Below are 17,429 nucleotides of genomic sequence, written 5' to 3'. Positions count from 1 at the left end.
TTTATTATTATACAAGTTACTCAGTCAATTCATATGGCTACCAGAAATGCCGGATCAGGTCAGGTTACTAAAACAGCCAGTAAGCCTCAGTGCTACTTGACTGAACGACTACCCCAAGGCCCTGTTAAACTAGGCGGGTTACACAGCAATACAACACACCACAATAAATAACGTTCCAACACACACCACCGCTGTAGGGCACTGCACACACTCCCACGGCACTGCAATAGGCACACACAAGACGCCAGTCGGGCTACACACAAAGCCACCGTCTCTTTTCACCCTCCCACCCCAGATCATAAACTGGCTACGCCGTCAGGTTAAAACACACACTAGCATAGATTTTTAATGAATGAATTGTAATGAATGAAATGAAATATAATGTTGGAGCGCCCTCTACTACAGGACGTAGTGCGTGCTGAAGAGCACGCACAACTTTTACTTTGAATAGAGAGATGACGCGAGGAGAGACTAGGAGAAGACTGTTTTAAAATTCACGGTGACAACCTTTTAAAAATGTCTTTACTGACCAAATGAATTAAACCAAATTGAATTATTCGATTATATTTCAAAGTTAAAGTGTTTCACACGAGTTTGATAGAAAAGGTACAGTTGTACAGTTTGAAAATATGCTATTTATGTTTTTGTGATTTGTGCTAGTTGAGTGCTAACCTAGCCAGCTAGCTACACCGAGCTACAGCGGACCTGCTGGACAAAGATGTTTGTTTGAAAAGTTTGAAGATCGAAATAAAGATTGTCATTGTGGAATCATCTACAGTGAATATTGCCTGACTGACTGACTAAATACTCCTTGAAAACAACGACGACAACCAGATGGCGAGCCTCCCACCGAACGACAGAAAAATACAGATTCCACACCACATCCAGTCCAGCTGACTGAGAACTGTTTGATAGCTTGATAGCTGAAGTTCCACGGATGTTCTTTTTTTATTTAAAGAAGACACTGAATGAACACACTGATACTTTGAACATATTTATTTGATTGAATATTTGAATGTATGTACTGTAAATGGGATATCGATTTATGTTAAGCTACTGTTTGAACTGCTAGCCTGTACAATTGTGTTGGGTTATGTGAATTTGATTAAGTTAAGAACTAAGGTGAAGATTTGCTTGAGAATAGAAATTAGATCAAACTTTATTAGATCATTAAATTATTTATTTATTTATTAACTATTCATTAAATACTTAATATATATATATATATATAATTTATAAAACAGGAAATTAAAGATAACTACATTTAACTATTGTAAAGAAATAAAATAGAACAAATAAGAAGCAAATATATTATAAAATAGAGATAAATAATAAGCAAATAGATTATAATAGAGTTAAATGAGAAGCAAATAGGAATTCATAAAGAGTTTGAGTTGATTTAAGGTTTTGATTAGGGATGCACCGATACCACTTTTTTACAAACCGATACGAGTACGAGTATTTTTATTTGTGTACTTGCCGATACCGAGTACCGATACCGATACTTCTTAGATTTGGTCTCCATGAAAGTGCAATTAATTTGGAGGCAGATTTTATTTTATCCTCTGCAGATTATGTCAAGCCTATAGTACAAAATTAACAGAAGGCTATCCCAAGCCAAAAATAAACAGAGCTTTCTGGTTTTAACACACAAAAAAGCCTTCAAACAGACAATATCATCACATGAGACAAAATGCAAATATAACCAGATAAAGGCAATTCAATTTGCTGCATAGTTAACAACACAGTCTGCTTAACAAAAAGTGAACAGAACTATTACTAGATTAGCACAAGAGCACATTTAATTTACAAAAGGATCAGAAGAATCTCCTGCTCAAGTACACAAACAATCACTTAACCTATGTGGCACAGTCTTTCTCTCTACCTCTCTCTCTGTGTGTGCGTGCGCGTTTTTTTCTTTTGCAAGACGTCAGTTAAGATTGGTTGCTTCGGTCTTGCGCCACTAGCATCAGTGAACGCTGTGTACTAAGCACTATGGTGTGTCTTCAGATGTTTAATCAAATTGCTTGTGTTAAACAAAGTACTTTCCTTTCCGCCCCTCCACACCGTAGCAGTGCAGATCGTACACTGTGCCTTACTCCTGTCGTCGTCATTTATCTTAAAATGAGCCCAAATCGCCGTTAAGGCAGCTCAACGGAATTGCTAATCGCTAACGAGATGCTAGCAGCTAAATTTAGCGAAACCTGTATACTGAAATACTTTGACACTATGACAAACTTTCCTAACACAGTCAAACATCAAGCAAATGCAACACAAGACGGCAAATAAGCTACTTACTAGTCTGGCAGAGAGTGGTAGGACAGGTAGGACAATAAATCACATTTTGTGTCAGCATAGCCCGGCCAGTTTGATGCAGTGAAATACTGATAAGTGGTATCGGTGCTTGGTATCGGCAATTCAAAACGTGTACGAGTACGAGTATTTTAACGAAGTATCGGCACCGATACCGGTATCGGTATCGGTATCGGTGCATCCCTAGTTTTGATATTGAGATATTTTGATGCTTGTTTTTTTATTTTGCATTTTCTAAATGTTGACAGATTTGAGCCTTGTATATATGTAAATAATTATTTGTCACTAAAATCTGAAAGTTATCAAACCCTGTTTTGTTGTGATGGACTGTGTAATGTTTAGTACTGATAGAATCAGGACTTCTATTATGAAATGATCTGTGAACCGGAAACCAGTGAATGTACCTGACAGTTGATGACGGTTGATTAATAAAGGACTCAAGAACTCGCGGACTTTGTAGATATCGGGTAATACTTTATAGGATAAAGTACAGGTCAATACATGGTGTCAGAATAAGTAGTTAGACTACGAACCCACTTGAAAAAAAAAAAAAGAGAAGATGGAGGCTTTCGGTGTCCCTACCCCGAGGATGGAATGGGATTCGTCCAACCTACCTGATGCGTGGCGGCGATTCAAACAGCATGCAGTGCTAATGTTCACGGGACCGCTACGACAGAAAACGGAGGCGGAGAAATGCAGTTTTCTCCTGCTGTGGATCGGGGACAAAGGAAGGGACATAAGCAACACCTGGGAAATAACGGAGGATGAAGCGATATTGTTAGAAACATACTATGACGGATTTTCAGCATACCTCACACCGAAAGCTAACCCAATATTCGCCCGTTACAAGTTCCACGAAAAGACGCAAGGGAGCGGTGAGTCATTCGAGCACTTTGTCACAGAGCTCAAACTACTCGTTAAAGACTGTGACTATAGAAATAGTGACGAAATGGTTAGGGACCGTATTGTTTTCGCTACCAACTCACCTAGAGTGCGCGAAAAGTTGCTCAGTCAGGGACCAGAGCTAACGCTAGATAAGGCAATTGATATAGCACGCTCTTACGAGCTAGCACAAGTGCAGCTAAAGGCTATGGCTAATGACAGCCATGAAGTGCACACAGTACACCGCAAGGCGGGAAAGTCAGCGACGGTTAGATATCCCAGCAGAGCTAACGTCAGCAGGCCAAGCGAAGGCTCGAAGACGAATTACAAAGCATGTAGCGCGTGTGGAGGGCACCATAACAAACTATCTGAATGCCCAGCAAAAGGAAAGCAGTGTTTAAAGTGCCGAAAACTCAACCACTTCGCAAGAGTTTGTAAATCAAAGAATCATTCTTCAAATAGAACAGGGCACCGAGATGTACATGCTGTTGAGGATGATGAGGATTACGACTCAGAGCTGTTTGTGGACATAGTCTCAACGGAGAGAAAGAATGAGGAAAGCGCGTATGCAGACATAGGACTGGGACCACAGAACCAACAAATGACATTCAAGCTGGACACAGGTGCACAAGCGAATGTGATACCTGCCAAAGACTTTGCCACACTCATGCCCAGCACCCCAATTAGGACTGACAATCGTAAGCTAACTGGCTATGGGGGGCATGCACTGAAAGTGAACGGGTACTGCACTTTGGAAGGCAGGTACAAGAGTAACTCCATAACCAGGAAGTTTTACATTGTGGACTGCAACGGCCCACCCATCCTAGGCTACAGAGCTTGTCAAGACCTGGGGCTCATCAATGTAGTATACGCCATCACCGACGCCAGTGAGGAAGAGCCAGACACACAGTCAGCCAACATACTGAATGAATACTCAGATGTTTTCAAAGGCATCGGTGAGTTCCAGGGTGAGTGCAGTTTTAGGATAGACCCTAGCATAGCACCAGTGGTTTGCCCACCAAGGAGAGTACCCTTTGCCTTAAGAGAACGTTTAAAAGTAGAGTTAGACAACATGGAAAGGGATGGCATAATCTGCAAAGTGACTGAACCTACCCAGTGGGTTAACGCGCTGGTAGTGTGTGAGAAGCCAAAAACTCACAAGCTTAGGGTATGTTTAGATCCACGGCCTTTAAACAAGGCAATACTGAGGCCGCACTACCCTCTACCCACACTGGAAGATGTAACATCTAAACTGACTGGGGCTAAGTTCTTCAGCGTCCTAGACGCAAGGTCGGGTTACTGGGCTATCAAGCTGAGTGAGGAGTCGTCGCTGCTCACTACATTTAACACCACAGTTGGTAGATACCGGTTTCTCAGGCTCCCCTTCGGCATCGTGTCTGCCCAGGATGAATTCCAGAGGCGAGTAGATGAGACATACAAGGGTCTTCAGGGCGTGGCCGGCATCGTGGACGACATTGTTGTGTTCGGGAAGACAAGGAAGGAGCACGACAGCAACCTCAGAGCCATGCTCAGCCGGACCAGAGAAAAAGGGGTAAGACTGAACCCGGACAAATGCCGCATCTGTGTGTCTGAGGTGAGCTATTTCGGACATAGACTCACAGCCAATGGATTGAAACCAGACCCACTTAAGGTGAAAGCCATCAGAGACATGCAACCACCGAAAAACGAGGCAGAGCTGGAGACGATCCTTGGCATGATGAACTACCTCGCAAGATTCGCTCCACATCTGGCTAAGGTGAGTGCACCACTGAGACTACTGTTAAGACGAGACACAGAGTTCAAATGGGACACAGCACACGAGAGAGCATTTCAGCAGATGAAAGACACTCACAGCTGAACCAGGGCCGGTGCTAGCATATTTTGATTCCGAAAAGGAAGTGACGCTACAGGTCGATGCGTCCAAAAATGGCTTAGGCGCAACGATCATGCAAGAAGGCAGACCAGTTGCATATGCATCCAAGCTGCTTAACAGCACGGAGCAGAATTACGCCCAAATAGAGAAGGAGCTTTATGCAGTCCTATACGGGTGTAAGAGATTCCACGAATACCTCTATGGGCGACATGTAACCGTGGAATCAGACCACAAGCCACTGGAGACAATACTCCGCAAGCCACTAGCCCTAGCACCACCGCGCCTACAGCGCATGATACTCGCGCTGCAGAAATACAGCATAACCCTCATCCACAGACCAGGCAAAGAGATCCCTGTAGCTGACACGCTGTCAAGAAAGTCCATGAATGACACAGACAGTTCACTCTCTGAGGCTATGGAGACCGAGGTACACACAGTCATCAGCGCAGCTCCGGTGAGTGCAGACAGGCTAGAGGACATCAAGGCCGCCACAGCTCAGGACATCAAGGCCGCCACAGCTCAGGACGAGCAGCTGTCCACCCTCAAACAGGTCATTCGGTCAGGCTGGCCGGAGACAAGGAAACAGTGTCACCCACAGATCAGTGAATACTGGAACCACCGTGACGAGATCACAGAGGCTGATGGCATCCTCCTAAAGGGTGAGAAAATAATCATTCCACACAGGCTCAGAGCAGACATGCTACAGCGCATACACACAGGACACTTTGGGGTGGAGAAAAGCAAACACAGGGCAAGAGACATAATGTTTTGGCCAGGCATGGGTCAACAGATAGAGGCAACCGTAGGGAGGTGTGAAATATGTCAAACACATCGCAATGCCAACACAAAGGAGCCCATGCTCTCACAGGCAATCCCAGAGAATCCATGGCAGACTGTAGCTACAGATTTATTCTCCTGGAACTCTGAGAACTACCTCGTCATATGTGACTACCTCAGCAGGTACTTTGAAATTGAACGCCTGCACAACATCACCACAGCTGCCGTCATCCACAAGATGAAATCGGTGTTTGCCAGACATGGCATACCAGAACAAGTCATCAGTGACAACGGGCCATGTTACAGCTCACACAAATTCAAACAGTTTGCTGAGTCCTGGGGTTTCAGGCACGTCACATCGAGCCCACATTATCCCCAGAGCAACGGTCTGGCCGAAAAGACCGTCCAGACTGCAAAGCGGATCCTCACAAAGGCCAGAGAAGATAAGAAAGATCCTTACCTCAGCCTGCTGGAGTACAGAAACACACCAGTCGATGGACTCAAGTCTCCAGCCCAACTCCTGATGAGCCGCAGACTGCGCTCCATCCTACCCACAACAGCACTACAGCTACGACCTCAGGTAACCCCCCAGGAGGCAGTGCGAGCAAGGCGAGAGAAATGCCAGCAGCGCCAGCAACAGCACTACAACAGATCTGCTAGGCCCCTGTCAACACTGCACGCTGGAATGCCCATCCGCTTCCAGCAAGGAGATGGTAGGTGGAAACCAGCAACTGTCATCCAACCCGCTGAGACTCCACGAAGCTACCACATCACAACCAGCGATGGACAGAGGTACAGGCGCAACCGACAGCACCTTCACGACACACACACACACAGCACACAGCAGCCTGAGATCAGCAACGATGATCAGGTCACTGGACAGTGGGAACCAGGGGAACAGGAACCCCACCATGGGTCTGTATGCGAACCAAAACACACTGAGCCTTGTATCCGCACGAGGTATGGTCGCATTATTAAGTCAAGGCAAGTCCTCGACTTATAATTGATTGTAAAAGGGTGTAGGCGGATCGCTGCCCTATTGAAAAAAAAAAAAAAAAACATTGTTGTTGTTATTTGAACTGTACAAATTGTATTACCTATATTGCTGTTATGAATTCTATGAATGTGTGAATTATATATTGCTGTTTTGTGAGTTAAGAATTTTATGAATGTGTGAATTATATATTGCTGTTATGTGAGTTATGAATTTTATGAATGTGTGAATTATATATTGCTGCATTGTGAGTTATGAATTTTATGATTGTGTGAATTATATATTGCTGCAATGTGAGTTATGAAAAAAAAAAAAAAACTACTTTGTGTCTCAGGTAATGTCTACTTAAAGTTCACTTTGCAATGTTGAGATGAATCATTTATTTTAATGGATTATTCAAGTAATTTGTTCTAGAAATTTACAATGATATAATAATAATATTTTATAATAGTAAAATGCAAGGGGACATTTTTGTGATCTGCACACATGAATTTAAGAAAAAAAATTGAAGGGAGATGTAATGTTTAGTACTGACAGAATCAGGACTTCTATTATGAAATGATCTGTGAACCGGAAACCAGTGAATGTACCTGACAGTTGATGACGGTTGATTAATAAAGGACTCAAGAACTCGCGGACTTTGTAGATATCGGGTAATACTTTATAGGATAAAGTACAGGTCAATACAGACTGTGCACCTGAAAAGCATCTAGAATCTTCTGATGGCCCAGATCTCAGATTGTATGTAAACAAGTGTTACATAGGCATGCACAGACTTTACCACTTACATATTCTGCACTATCACTTTGCTCTTTGCACTTTCCAAACACACACACAAGCACAAGATCACTTTCCTCCTGAACACCGACAAAATCATTGCACTCTGTACAATAGGGTCAGACCCTTTCCTGTATCTGGAAACACTCTGTGTGAATATGTTCTCCCTATGTGTATGTATATGTGATTTATGTATGTATGTTGGTGAGGTGCATAAGTGTATATGTGTATAAGCTACTGGATGACCTAAATTTCCCTCGGGATTAATAAACTATCTATATATCTATCTAACTTGAAGCAAGCAGTGGGGTCAGGTCAAGTGTCATAACTCTTTACAGCACCGCGTTGCATTACAACCTGTTCTGAGGCAACAGGAACGGTGCTGTGTGCCCGAACTTCAAAAGTGGTGTTGTTAGGAGGATAGCCTATGATCAATTTGCTGAACTTTACATTGGTAGGCACATAACACCAAACCATTGAAGTTGAATGACGTGAGGGCTAGACAACTGATATGACGCTGATTTGACAAATGGCAAAACATAGCATACACGTTTGTTAGGCTACTATGTGGTGTGTACAAAAGAACCGATAGGGTTTTTTTACAATGTGATCTTTGTTCGTGTCCATGTCAATGAAAAAGACAGAACGTAATCTTAAGCATACAGTGGGGAAAATAAGTATTTGAACCCCTGCCGATTTCGCAAGTTTGGCCACTTGCAAATAAATGTGTGATCTATAATTGTAATGGTAGGTGTATTTTAACAGTGCGAAATAGAATATCAACAAAAAAATCCAGAAAACTGCATTTTATAACATTTATGACTTAATTTGCATTTGATGCAGAAAATAAGTATTTGAACCTCTAGCAAAACATGACTTAGTACTTGGTGGAATAACCCTTGTTGGCAAGCACAGACGTCAGACTTTTCTTGTAGTTGGTCACCAGGTTTACACACATCTCAGGAGGGATTTTGGTCCACTCCTCTTTGCAGATCCTCTCCAAATCCTTAAGGTTGCGTTTTCAATATGAGGGAATGAGGTTCAAGCCCAATATTCTACGTTACATGGCCCCATCCATAGTCCCCTCGATGCAGTGGAGTCGTCCTGTACCCTTGGCGGAGAAACAGCCCCAAAGCATAATGTTTCCACCTCCATGCTTGACGGTGGGGATGCTGTTCTTGGGGTCATATTCAGCATTCTTCCCCCTCCAAATGCGGCAAGTCGAGTTGATGCCAAAGAGCTTGATTTTGGTCTCATCTGACCACATCCTGTCTCCCAATCCTCCTTAGAATCATTCAAGTGTTCATTGGCAAACTTCAGACGGCCTCGTACATGTGCTTCCTTGAGCAGGGGGACCTTGCGAGTGCTGCAGTACTTCAAACCATTACGGCGTAGTGCCAATGGTTTTCTTGGTGACTGTGGTCCCAGCTGCCTTGAGATCATTCACAAACTCCCCCTGTGTAGTTCTGGGGTTATTCTGCACCTTTCGGATGATCACCGATACCGCACGAGGGGATATCTTGCATGGAGCCCCAGACCTAGAGCGATTGACAGTTGTTTGGTGTTGCTTCCATTTACGAATAATCGCACCAATAGTTGTCTGCTTCTCACCAAGCTGCTTGCCGATGGTTTTGTAACCCATTCCAGCCTTGTGCAGGTCTACAATCTTATCTCTGACGTCCTCGGTCAACTCTTTGGTCTTGCCCATGGTGGTGAGGTTGAAGGTGTGAAGTATGATTCTTTGGACAGGTTTCTTTTATACACGTCACCAGTTGAGATCAGGTGTACCTTGTTAGTCCTAATGAGGACTAATCTGTGTGCTTCTTGGGCACATAACTGGTCATTGGGAGCCAGAATTCTTGCTGTTTGCTTGGGGGTTCAAATACTTATTTTCTGCATCAAATACAAATAACGTCATAAATGTTATAAAATGCAGTTTTCTGGATTTGTTTGTTGATATTCTATTTCTCACTGTTAAAATACACCTACCATTACAATTATAGATCACACATTTCTTTGCAAGTGGCCAAACTTGCGAAATCGGCAGGGGTTCAAATACTTATTTTCCCCACTGTATGTCTACAAATTGTCTAGGCTTATAAACGACGAAGTTGCCCATGTTAACTTGGCAGAGTGGCATGTTTATCTGTGTAGTTAGCCTACTTGGTGCCATCTCAGCATCATCACATTTCACGATATTACACGACCAGCATCACATGTATGCTATGTAAAAATGTGTAAATAAATAGTCTAAGCAACATGAGAGTGCAAGAAATATGCAAACATTGTAATACTGGAATAAGGTCAAACCACGTAAAACTGCGTTGTTGTGGTCCATCATCCTCACTCATGTCTGTGATGTTCGGGTCTTCAGCTGAGCTAGGTGTCCGACCTCAGAGGATAAACCCCCTGGCCAATGAGTCCTGTCAAGACGGTAACTTTATCGAAACAACTCACTAGCAGATATAGCATCTCTCCTGTGCTTACGCTACCTAACCTGACTCCAGCACTAACTGTAGGCTACTCGTTTCTAACTAGGTCACAGACCATGGATATTTTACCAGTAAAAGAAAACACCGTATCCCACAGAAAAGAGACGCTTTAAAATAAAGTATAGCAAAGTGGTAATTGCTACTGCTGTAGTGTGTACTTTTACGTGTTATTCTGACGTCAAGAGATATTACCTTCCAAAATAGCAGTCCTTATTTGTTTTAATTTAAAGTTAAATGTCTAAGAATGATAAACCGCCTATTTGAACTCATGTCATTTGAACACTTTGTCATAGTTGCAGACTGGGTTCATTGAGGAACATTTGTTTAACCAACCTGAAACACACGCACAGAATGCTAACCATTATTCACTCAAGAGGCAGAACAAATGAAGGACACATAACTTGTACCTTGAAGGTCATTGTATTGGTAATGTTTAGTGTGAAAAAAAATAGCAGCAGTAATTATGAAGTAATAAAGTAATGAAGGATAGTAATGTTCATTTCCGATAGTTCAGATATCCTGTAAGGTAGTTACGACAGGCCCAGGTGTAGGTTTTTATGACGGGCCCTAGTGAACGCTAATTACTATCGTAGCGTTCCCTTCTTCTGCACCCGCGTCTAAAAAAACGTTAAACAAAGATGTTTGTTATCGATATAAATAGTGTTTAATTAATCAACCTTACCTATTTCAGAAGTGACGGGTGTGTACACAATGAACAAAGTCTTGTTTGACTCTCAGCGGGAACATTTTTTACCGTAGAAATTGTTAGAAAAGTGATAATAATAGAATGCTGACATTCAGTGTTAGGGTTAGGATGAGCAGTTTTACCTTAAAATAACAGCTTAAAAAAAATTGGGGCACTACAATGACGTTTAATATGGAGAATCGCCTCCGTGCCATTGCCATATCAGCGTCCCGTAGGCATATTACTGGGTTATGTAGGTTTGCCTGAAGCCGCCCGGTTACTACTGTCTGCCGAACTAGTAAGTAGCTTATTTGCTGTCTTGCTTTGTCTTTGTCACTTGCTTGATGTTTGACTGTGTTAGGAAAGTTGTTGACTCACTAGTTTGTCATAGTGTCAAAGTAAGCAAATTTCAAGAGGTTTTCGCTAGGTGTAGCCGCTAGCATCTCGTTAGCGATTAGCAATTCCTACATAATGCCACTTTAAAAATCCAAAATAATCTAATTTGGGCAGCTTTGCCACCTTCTCCTCCTGTTCTCTCCTCTCTTGCCTTTTCCTACTGCCACTTATATGCTTAAAATGCATTGTTACGCTTGCAGGTGTGCTGTGCTCAATTTGTTTGCTTGTCTTGACCATAGGGTTTTGACCTTCAAATTTCTTTAACTAGCTATCGTATTATATCGTCCATGATCAAATAGAGACTTGACATTGGACAACAACATATATGTTACCTAGCAATCATCATTGCAAATCTGAATACGACAAAAATAGCAAAGAAAATAAGAACTTTTAATAGTTTAGATAGTGAATGTAGAATAAGCATATCATTTTATTATAGATTGCTACTATTTCCCCCCACAAATAATACCAACCATGATAGAGATACATTTGCCTTTTCAAGCGTATATATAGCATTAGACACTCAAAACTGTAGAATACCAGTTCATCTGTGAATACAAGCATATTTGAGCGTCGAAAGTTAGGGTCTGAGACTTCTGTCAGACGCAGTACTGTTGGGGCCGTCAATAGACTGTAGACATAAATATGTCTATGGGCCCGGCCACGGCCCCCCACAACTCACGGGCCCAGGTGCGATCGCACCTGCTGCATCCCCTATAGTTACGCCATTGATCCTGACAGCTTTTGATGATAGTTCCGATATTCCGATAGTTTTTGATGACATTCATGTGAGGCAGCGTAGGCACAAGGAGAACCTGAAAGCAGGAGAAAACAAGACACCATTACCAAAAGAGTAAAGACAGCTTGGTCTGTGTGAAACATTAAATTAATATGATGGATTTGTTTCATATGCAGAATGTTCTGACACCCACCCCCCTGCACACACATACACACACACACTCACATACACACACACACACAAAAACATACACACACAAACACACACACACACTCACACACACAAACACACACTCATACACACACACACACTCATACACACACATATGCACACACACACACACACACACACACACACACACACACACTCATACATACAAACACACACTCATACACACACACACACTCATACACACACATATGCACACACACACACACACACACTCATACACACATATACACACACACACACACACTAACCTTCTCTTCAGGCCCATCTTCTTTGGTTTCTTGCTCTTCAGCATCTCCTCTTTCCTCCTTTTCTCCTCCTTCAGGGCCTCTGCCCCTCCACACTGGAACAAGAGAGACAGGTGTGGTTTAAAGACCAAGAGAGACAGGTGTGGTTTAAAGACCAAGAGAGACAGGTGTGGTTTAAAGACCAAGAGAGACAGATGTGGTTTAGGAGTAGGGCTATATTAGATTCAGTGGCGTCTATGGAATAATTGAAATACACATACCCCTTTTACATCAAGGAAAAGGCAAAAGGTAAACCGGTTCTTAGAAGGCTCACAAGTTGGGCCAACTCTGAACCGGAACTAGGAAAGGAAGGGGGTAACAAAGCCCCCGTCAGCCCTGAGTGTGGTTAGACGTGTGGTAGAGGTGTGTGTGGTTAGGCGTTGTCTGGTAGAGGTGTGTGTGACTAGGCATTTTCTGGTAGAGGTGCATGTGGTTAGGCGTTGTGTGGTAGAGGTGTGTATGGTTAGGCCCTGTCTGGTAGAGGTGTGTATGGTTAGGCCCTGTCTGGTAGAGGTGTGGTTAGGCGTTTTCTGGTAGAGGTGTGTGTGGTTAGGCGTTGTCTGGTAGAGGTGTGTGTGGTTAGGCCCTGTCTGGTAGAGGTGTGGTTAGGCGTTTTCTGGTAGAGGTGTGTGTGGTTAGGCGTTGTCTGGTAGAGGTGTGGTTAGATCTTGTCTGGTAGAGGTGTGTGTGGTTAGGCATTGTGTGGTAGAGGTGTGTGTGGTTAGGCGTTGTGTGGTAGAGGTGTGTGTGGTTAGGCGTTGTCTGGTAGAGGTGCGACATACGGTCTGTTGCCTGTCCAGTGCGCTTTCGGCATTCTGCAGCTGCACTTTCTGCTTCTGGAAGCTTCGCTCCATGTCCTCCAGCGTTTCCTGGAGCAGGTCCATTTGCCGCTGGTGACGTGCGACCGCCCGCCAGTTTCTGACACAGGCATCCGCCTCGTGCATCTTCCGCATAGTGGCCTGCGAGATGCTCACATCCTGTGAGATTGGGCACAGCTCGTCACACCCAGGGACACCCTCTCCCACGTCAAACTCCTCCTTCCTCTTCCTCTTCCCTAGGCCTTTGATGGCGTTGCCGAGACGTCTAAACCACGTTTGCTTCCTCTGCGGCTGGAGGTGATTCTCCACCCGCTGTTTCTCCTCGCGCAGGCTCTCCTGCTGCTGTGGGTCAAAGGTCAGCGTGTGCTCCACCGCATCCAGATCCTGCCGAATCTCCAGATGCATGTCGTGCATGTCACGCATTCTACGCTCCAGCTCACTCCGTGCCCCTGCCCGGCTGCCAGCCTCCAGCAGGGCCTCAGGCGGGCGGACAGAGGAGCCCGCAGCAATCCCCAAGCATGCCTGCTCGCCCAGGGCCACGCTCTCCCCCCAGGAGCTGTCTCCACTGCCAGTCTGCTGGTGGACCAGGACAGGGGTGTTTCTCTCAACACAGGTGCCATGGGCGACACAGTTATGATCCATGTCCAGGCTGGTCAGTATGAGATCACTGTCAGACCTGGAGAAGGCAGATGCCCCCATGTCCACGGAGTCGTCGTCAAAGTCCAGCAGCTGGTCGAACCGGAACACTGGGGTCATTTCCCGCTCATGGCAGCCAGGCTCCTTGCCGAACCGGAACCCTGGGTCCAGCTCGGCGGGGGTGCTGCGGTCACTCTGCAGCGTGTCACCCCAGCACGGAATCACTGGCCGGACAGGCCTGCGTGGGGCATCATAGACCTGCACACACACACACACACAGAGTTGTGGATTATTTCCCCTCAGTGGGTTTTCATGAGAATGAATACATAATAATGCACAAACACAGGGTACATGTGGAAACACATAGACACACATTAAGGCTTCTAGTCTAGTAACCATGACAAAAGAGTTAAGCCAATATCCTACTTGTTCTTCGAGAAAGAAAAAAGATGCATTACCGTGATAGGCCGGAGTACTGGCTCAGGTATTGCAGATCAATAAGCTGATAGTCCTCTCCGTCAGACTGAAAGGTCAAAAGTCCAGAGTTAAAGGTCAAGAGCTCAAATGAGCCACTAACTTTAAACGTTTTTCTGCTGTTTTTAGTTTAAATTGAATTAGCCATAGTTAACCCTCCATCTCTCTCACCTCACAGAGGTCAAACCCCCATCTCTCTCACCTCACAGAGGTCAAACTCCCATCTCTCTCACCTCACAGAGGTCAAACCCTCCATCTCTCTCAGCTAACAGAGGTCAAATCCTCCATCTCTCTCACCTCACAGAGGTCAAACCCTCCATCTCTCTCACCCCACAGAGGTCAAACCCTCCATCTCTCTCACCCCACAGAGGTCAAACCCTCCATCTCTCTAACCTCACAGAGGTCAAACCCTCCATCACTCTCACCCCACAGAGGTCAAACCCTCCATCTCTCTCACCTTACAGAGGTCAAACCCCCCATCTCTTTACCTCACAAAGGTCAGAGGCGGTTCCCAGGCAGCAGTCATCAGCAGGCTCATCCTTCAGAACGCCGATGCTCCTGCGCTCCTCAAGCTAAACAGACACAGAAATTCAACACACTTTCAGCGTAGATTCAAAAAACACACAGCTTGGCCAACCTACGTTGCTGTATTATTTTCATGAGGTAATTTGCATGATAGTGCTGATAGAAGTTTCAGGACTTGTATGTTTAAACGAAACATTGCATGCTTTTTGCCATGCTTCTTTTTTACTCCAGCGCTAAACTAGACCCAACACATCACATCTACATTGAATCTCATTGGCCTTGCTCCTGGAGTCTGCACAGCGACACTAAGGTTGATTCAGATCTGATCTCGCCCCACTCACCTCACTGAGGCTGGAGACATCGCTAAGGTAACAGTATCTGGCATTCTCCATCTTGACGGAGCCGCTGCGGCTGTTGCTCCTGAGGTCGGCCGTGTCATCGTCAAACTAAACACACACATTCACCCCTCTGTCAGATGAGAGTCACACAGACAGCTGACCCTCGCACCATCTAGTCTCATGTTTGAACGTTAACATGCTGGTCCTGATGCAGATTTCTGATGCCTGATTTGTGGACTATTCATCCCAGAGGTCAGAGGTCAGATAGAGCTGCCATGAGCATAAGCCTCTAGCAGACACACACATACATCTCTCACCTCACAGAAACTAGAGGAGTAGGAGGGGTGGCTGTCGGCTGCAGATTTAGCCCTACTGCCACTGCTGCTGGTCTTCTGGTCATCCTCAGACTAAAGGCACACACACACACATCACACTTTCAGCTGTCAGTCACAGAAAGATTGCTGTTCAACACTTTCATTTATATTCATTTTGAAAAAGTTAACATGCTAGATGCTACACTGCTAAAGCTAATAGATGTAAAAAGAACAGAACACTCCTGCCCGTCCCTGACCGAGACGGACGGTTTAATTGGTCCCCGGGCGCTGATAAGCTGCCCACTGCTCCTGGAAGATCCTGGAGGAGGGACGATCCGGGATGGGTTAAAGGCAGAAGTTGAATTCACGGTGACCTCAGGCCTGCGTGTGTGTGTGTGTGTGTGTGTGTCCTGTGTCGCCTCCATATATAACACGTGTGTGTTTCAGTGAGTCGTTTGTGCAATAAAAAAACTGACAGCAGTCAGCCTTGTTTGTAATAGACTTTAGATCCAGGCACTGATTCTGCCCCTGGACTTTTTGGTTCTGGCCCAAATACGGGTCGGATCTGCTGCCATGAGCATAAGCCTCTAGCAGACACACACATACATCTCTCACCTCACAGAAACTAGAGGAGTAGGAGGGGTGGCTGTCGGCTGCAGATTTAGCCCTACTGCCACTGCTGCTGGTCTTCTGGTCATCCTCAGACTAAAGGCACACACACACACATCACACTTTCAGCTGTCAGAGTCACAGAAAGATTGCTGTTCAACACGTTCATTTATATTCATTTTAAAGTTAATATGCTAGATGCTACACTGCTAAAGCTAATAGATGTAATAGACTTTAGATCCAGGCACTGATTCTGCCCCTGGACTTTTTGGTTCTTGCCCTGATGTGGTTTGGTTCTGGCCCTAATGCAGGTCAGATCTGCTCTGTCAGTCAGCTGCAGTGCGGGAGGTGTCAATCCAGCTACAGGTCTTACCAGGCTGGGGGTTCGAGAGGCGGAGGTGGTGGCAGTGTCACTAAATTCCCCGCTCAGGATTCCAGGATTCTCACTGCCCTCACTGATGGGCTGCCAGGTGAAACCCAACACAGAGGCCTTAGTCAGAGAGTCAAGGCAGCTATGGCAATTCAATGTTTTATTTTCTATTAAAGAATAGCTTTTTACAAAGAGGCCTTCAGGATACTCACAGATAGTTGAGTCTTGTTCCACACGGGGCGGACATAGATAACCTAAGCAATGAAGTACATTTTGTGTCACTTTGTCTAGATGAGCTACACTCAAAACCTGTTCTGAATAAATGAAAATTATAATTAATCCATTTCTAATAAATTCTTACCTTTACCGAAGAAAGGCTTTTATCCGTTGTCTCAGTCATATTGACCTGTGGGGTAAGTGGACTTATTTACTAAGAAGAATAAACCAATTATCTTATTTACCAAGAGAATAAACACTTTGATTAATTAAACACTGTTCAGTTTCCCTTAGGTTGTCTAGCAAGGACGTTAGTCTCACGAGTTATTATGACGTCACCTGACCTAGGTGGTGGGTAATTTTTACGTCATATTTGTTACCATGGAAACCCATCATCATTAAGCTAGTCCCATTTCTGCAAGGAAGTTTCTCTGGCTATGAACTGAACTTTTTCTGCAACCCAGTAAAATACCCACTATGAACATAGGGCTTTACGCACCTATGGGCTACTGCCACCCATAACCCATAATAATAATACTCATACGAGTAACTAACTTTTCCTTTCTAGCCGCCCATAGGCTGTAATTAAAGGCAAACGCACGAAGGCTACACACATATAGGACTAAATATTTCCGATTCTTCATAATTACACCTATCATCTATGAGCTTACGATAAAAAAAAAACC

General features: G+C 44.4%; 1 protein-coding gene and 2 long non-coding RNA genes across 4 annotated transcripts; all 3 read right to left on the bottom strand.

The window, feature by feature from the left end:
* Positions 1 to 11,647: 11,647 nt before the first annotated feature.
* Positions 11,648 to 14,409, bottom strand: LOC116224686. Of its 2 annotated transcripts, XM_031585249.2 has the most exons (4): positions 14,356 to 14,409; positions 13,226 to 14,155; positions 12,408 to 12,499; positions 11,648 to 12,004 (listed from the first exon to the last, which is right to left on the bottom strand). In XM_031585249.2, exons 2-4 carry the CDS (start codon positions 14,015 to 14,017, stop codon positions 11,974 to 11,976), a joined length of 915 nt encoding a protein of 304 aa, XP_031441109.1. In that variant the 5' UTR covers positions 14,018 to 14,155; positions 14,356 to 14,409; the 3' UTR covers positions 11,648 to 11,973. The 2 variants fall into 2 exon arrangements, with proteins under 2 accessions (XP_031441109.1, XP_031441108.1); XM_031585248.1 differs by lacking the exons at positions 11,648 to 12,004; positions 12,408 to 12,499 and having other exon boundaries at positions 12,786 to 14,155.
* Positions 14,410 to 14,859: 450 nt separating this feature from the next.
* LOC116224558 lies at positions 14,860 to 15,652 on the bottom strand. Its single transcript, XR_004165634.1, has 3 exons — positions 15,552 to 15,652; positions 15,238 to 15,342; positions 14,860 to 14,943 (listed from the first exon to the last, which is right to left on the bottom strand). It is a non-coding gene; the product is annotated as an uncharacterized LOC116224558 (long non-coding RNA).
* Positions 15,653 to 16,184: 532 nt separating this feature from the next.
* LOC122133736 lies at positions 16,185 to 16,770 on the bottom strand. Its single transcript, XR_006152955.1, has 3 exons — positions 16,740 to 16,770; positions 16,531 to 16,620; positions 16,185 to 16,253 (listed from the first exon to the last, which is right to left on the bottom strand). It is a non-coding gene; the product is annotated as an uncharacterized LOC122133736 (long non-coding RNA).
* Positions 16,771 to 17,429: the final 659 nt, after the last annotated feature.

This window comes from Clupea harengus, chromosome 18 (genome assembly GCF_900700415.2).
Source record: "Clupea harengus chromosome 18, Ch_v2.0.2, whole genome shotgun sequence".
Lineage (NCBI taxonomy): Eukaryota > Metazoa > Chordata > Actinopteri > Clupeiformes > Clupeidae > Clupea > Clupea harengus.
The sequence above is the reverse complement of the archived record's forward strand: the minus strand, read 5'-3'. Positions and strand labels throughout refer to the sequence as shown.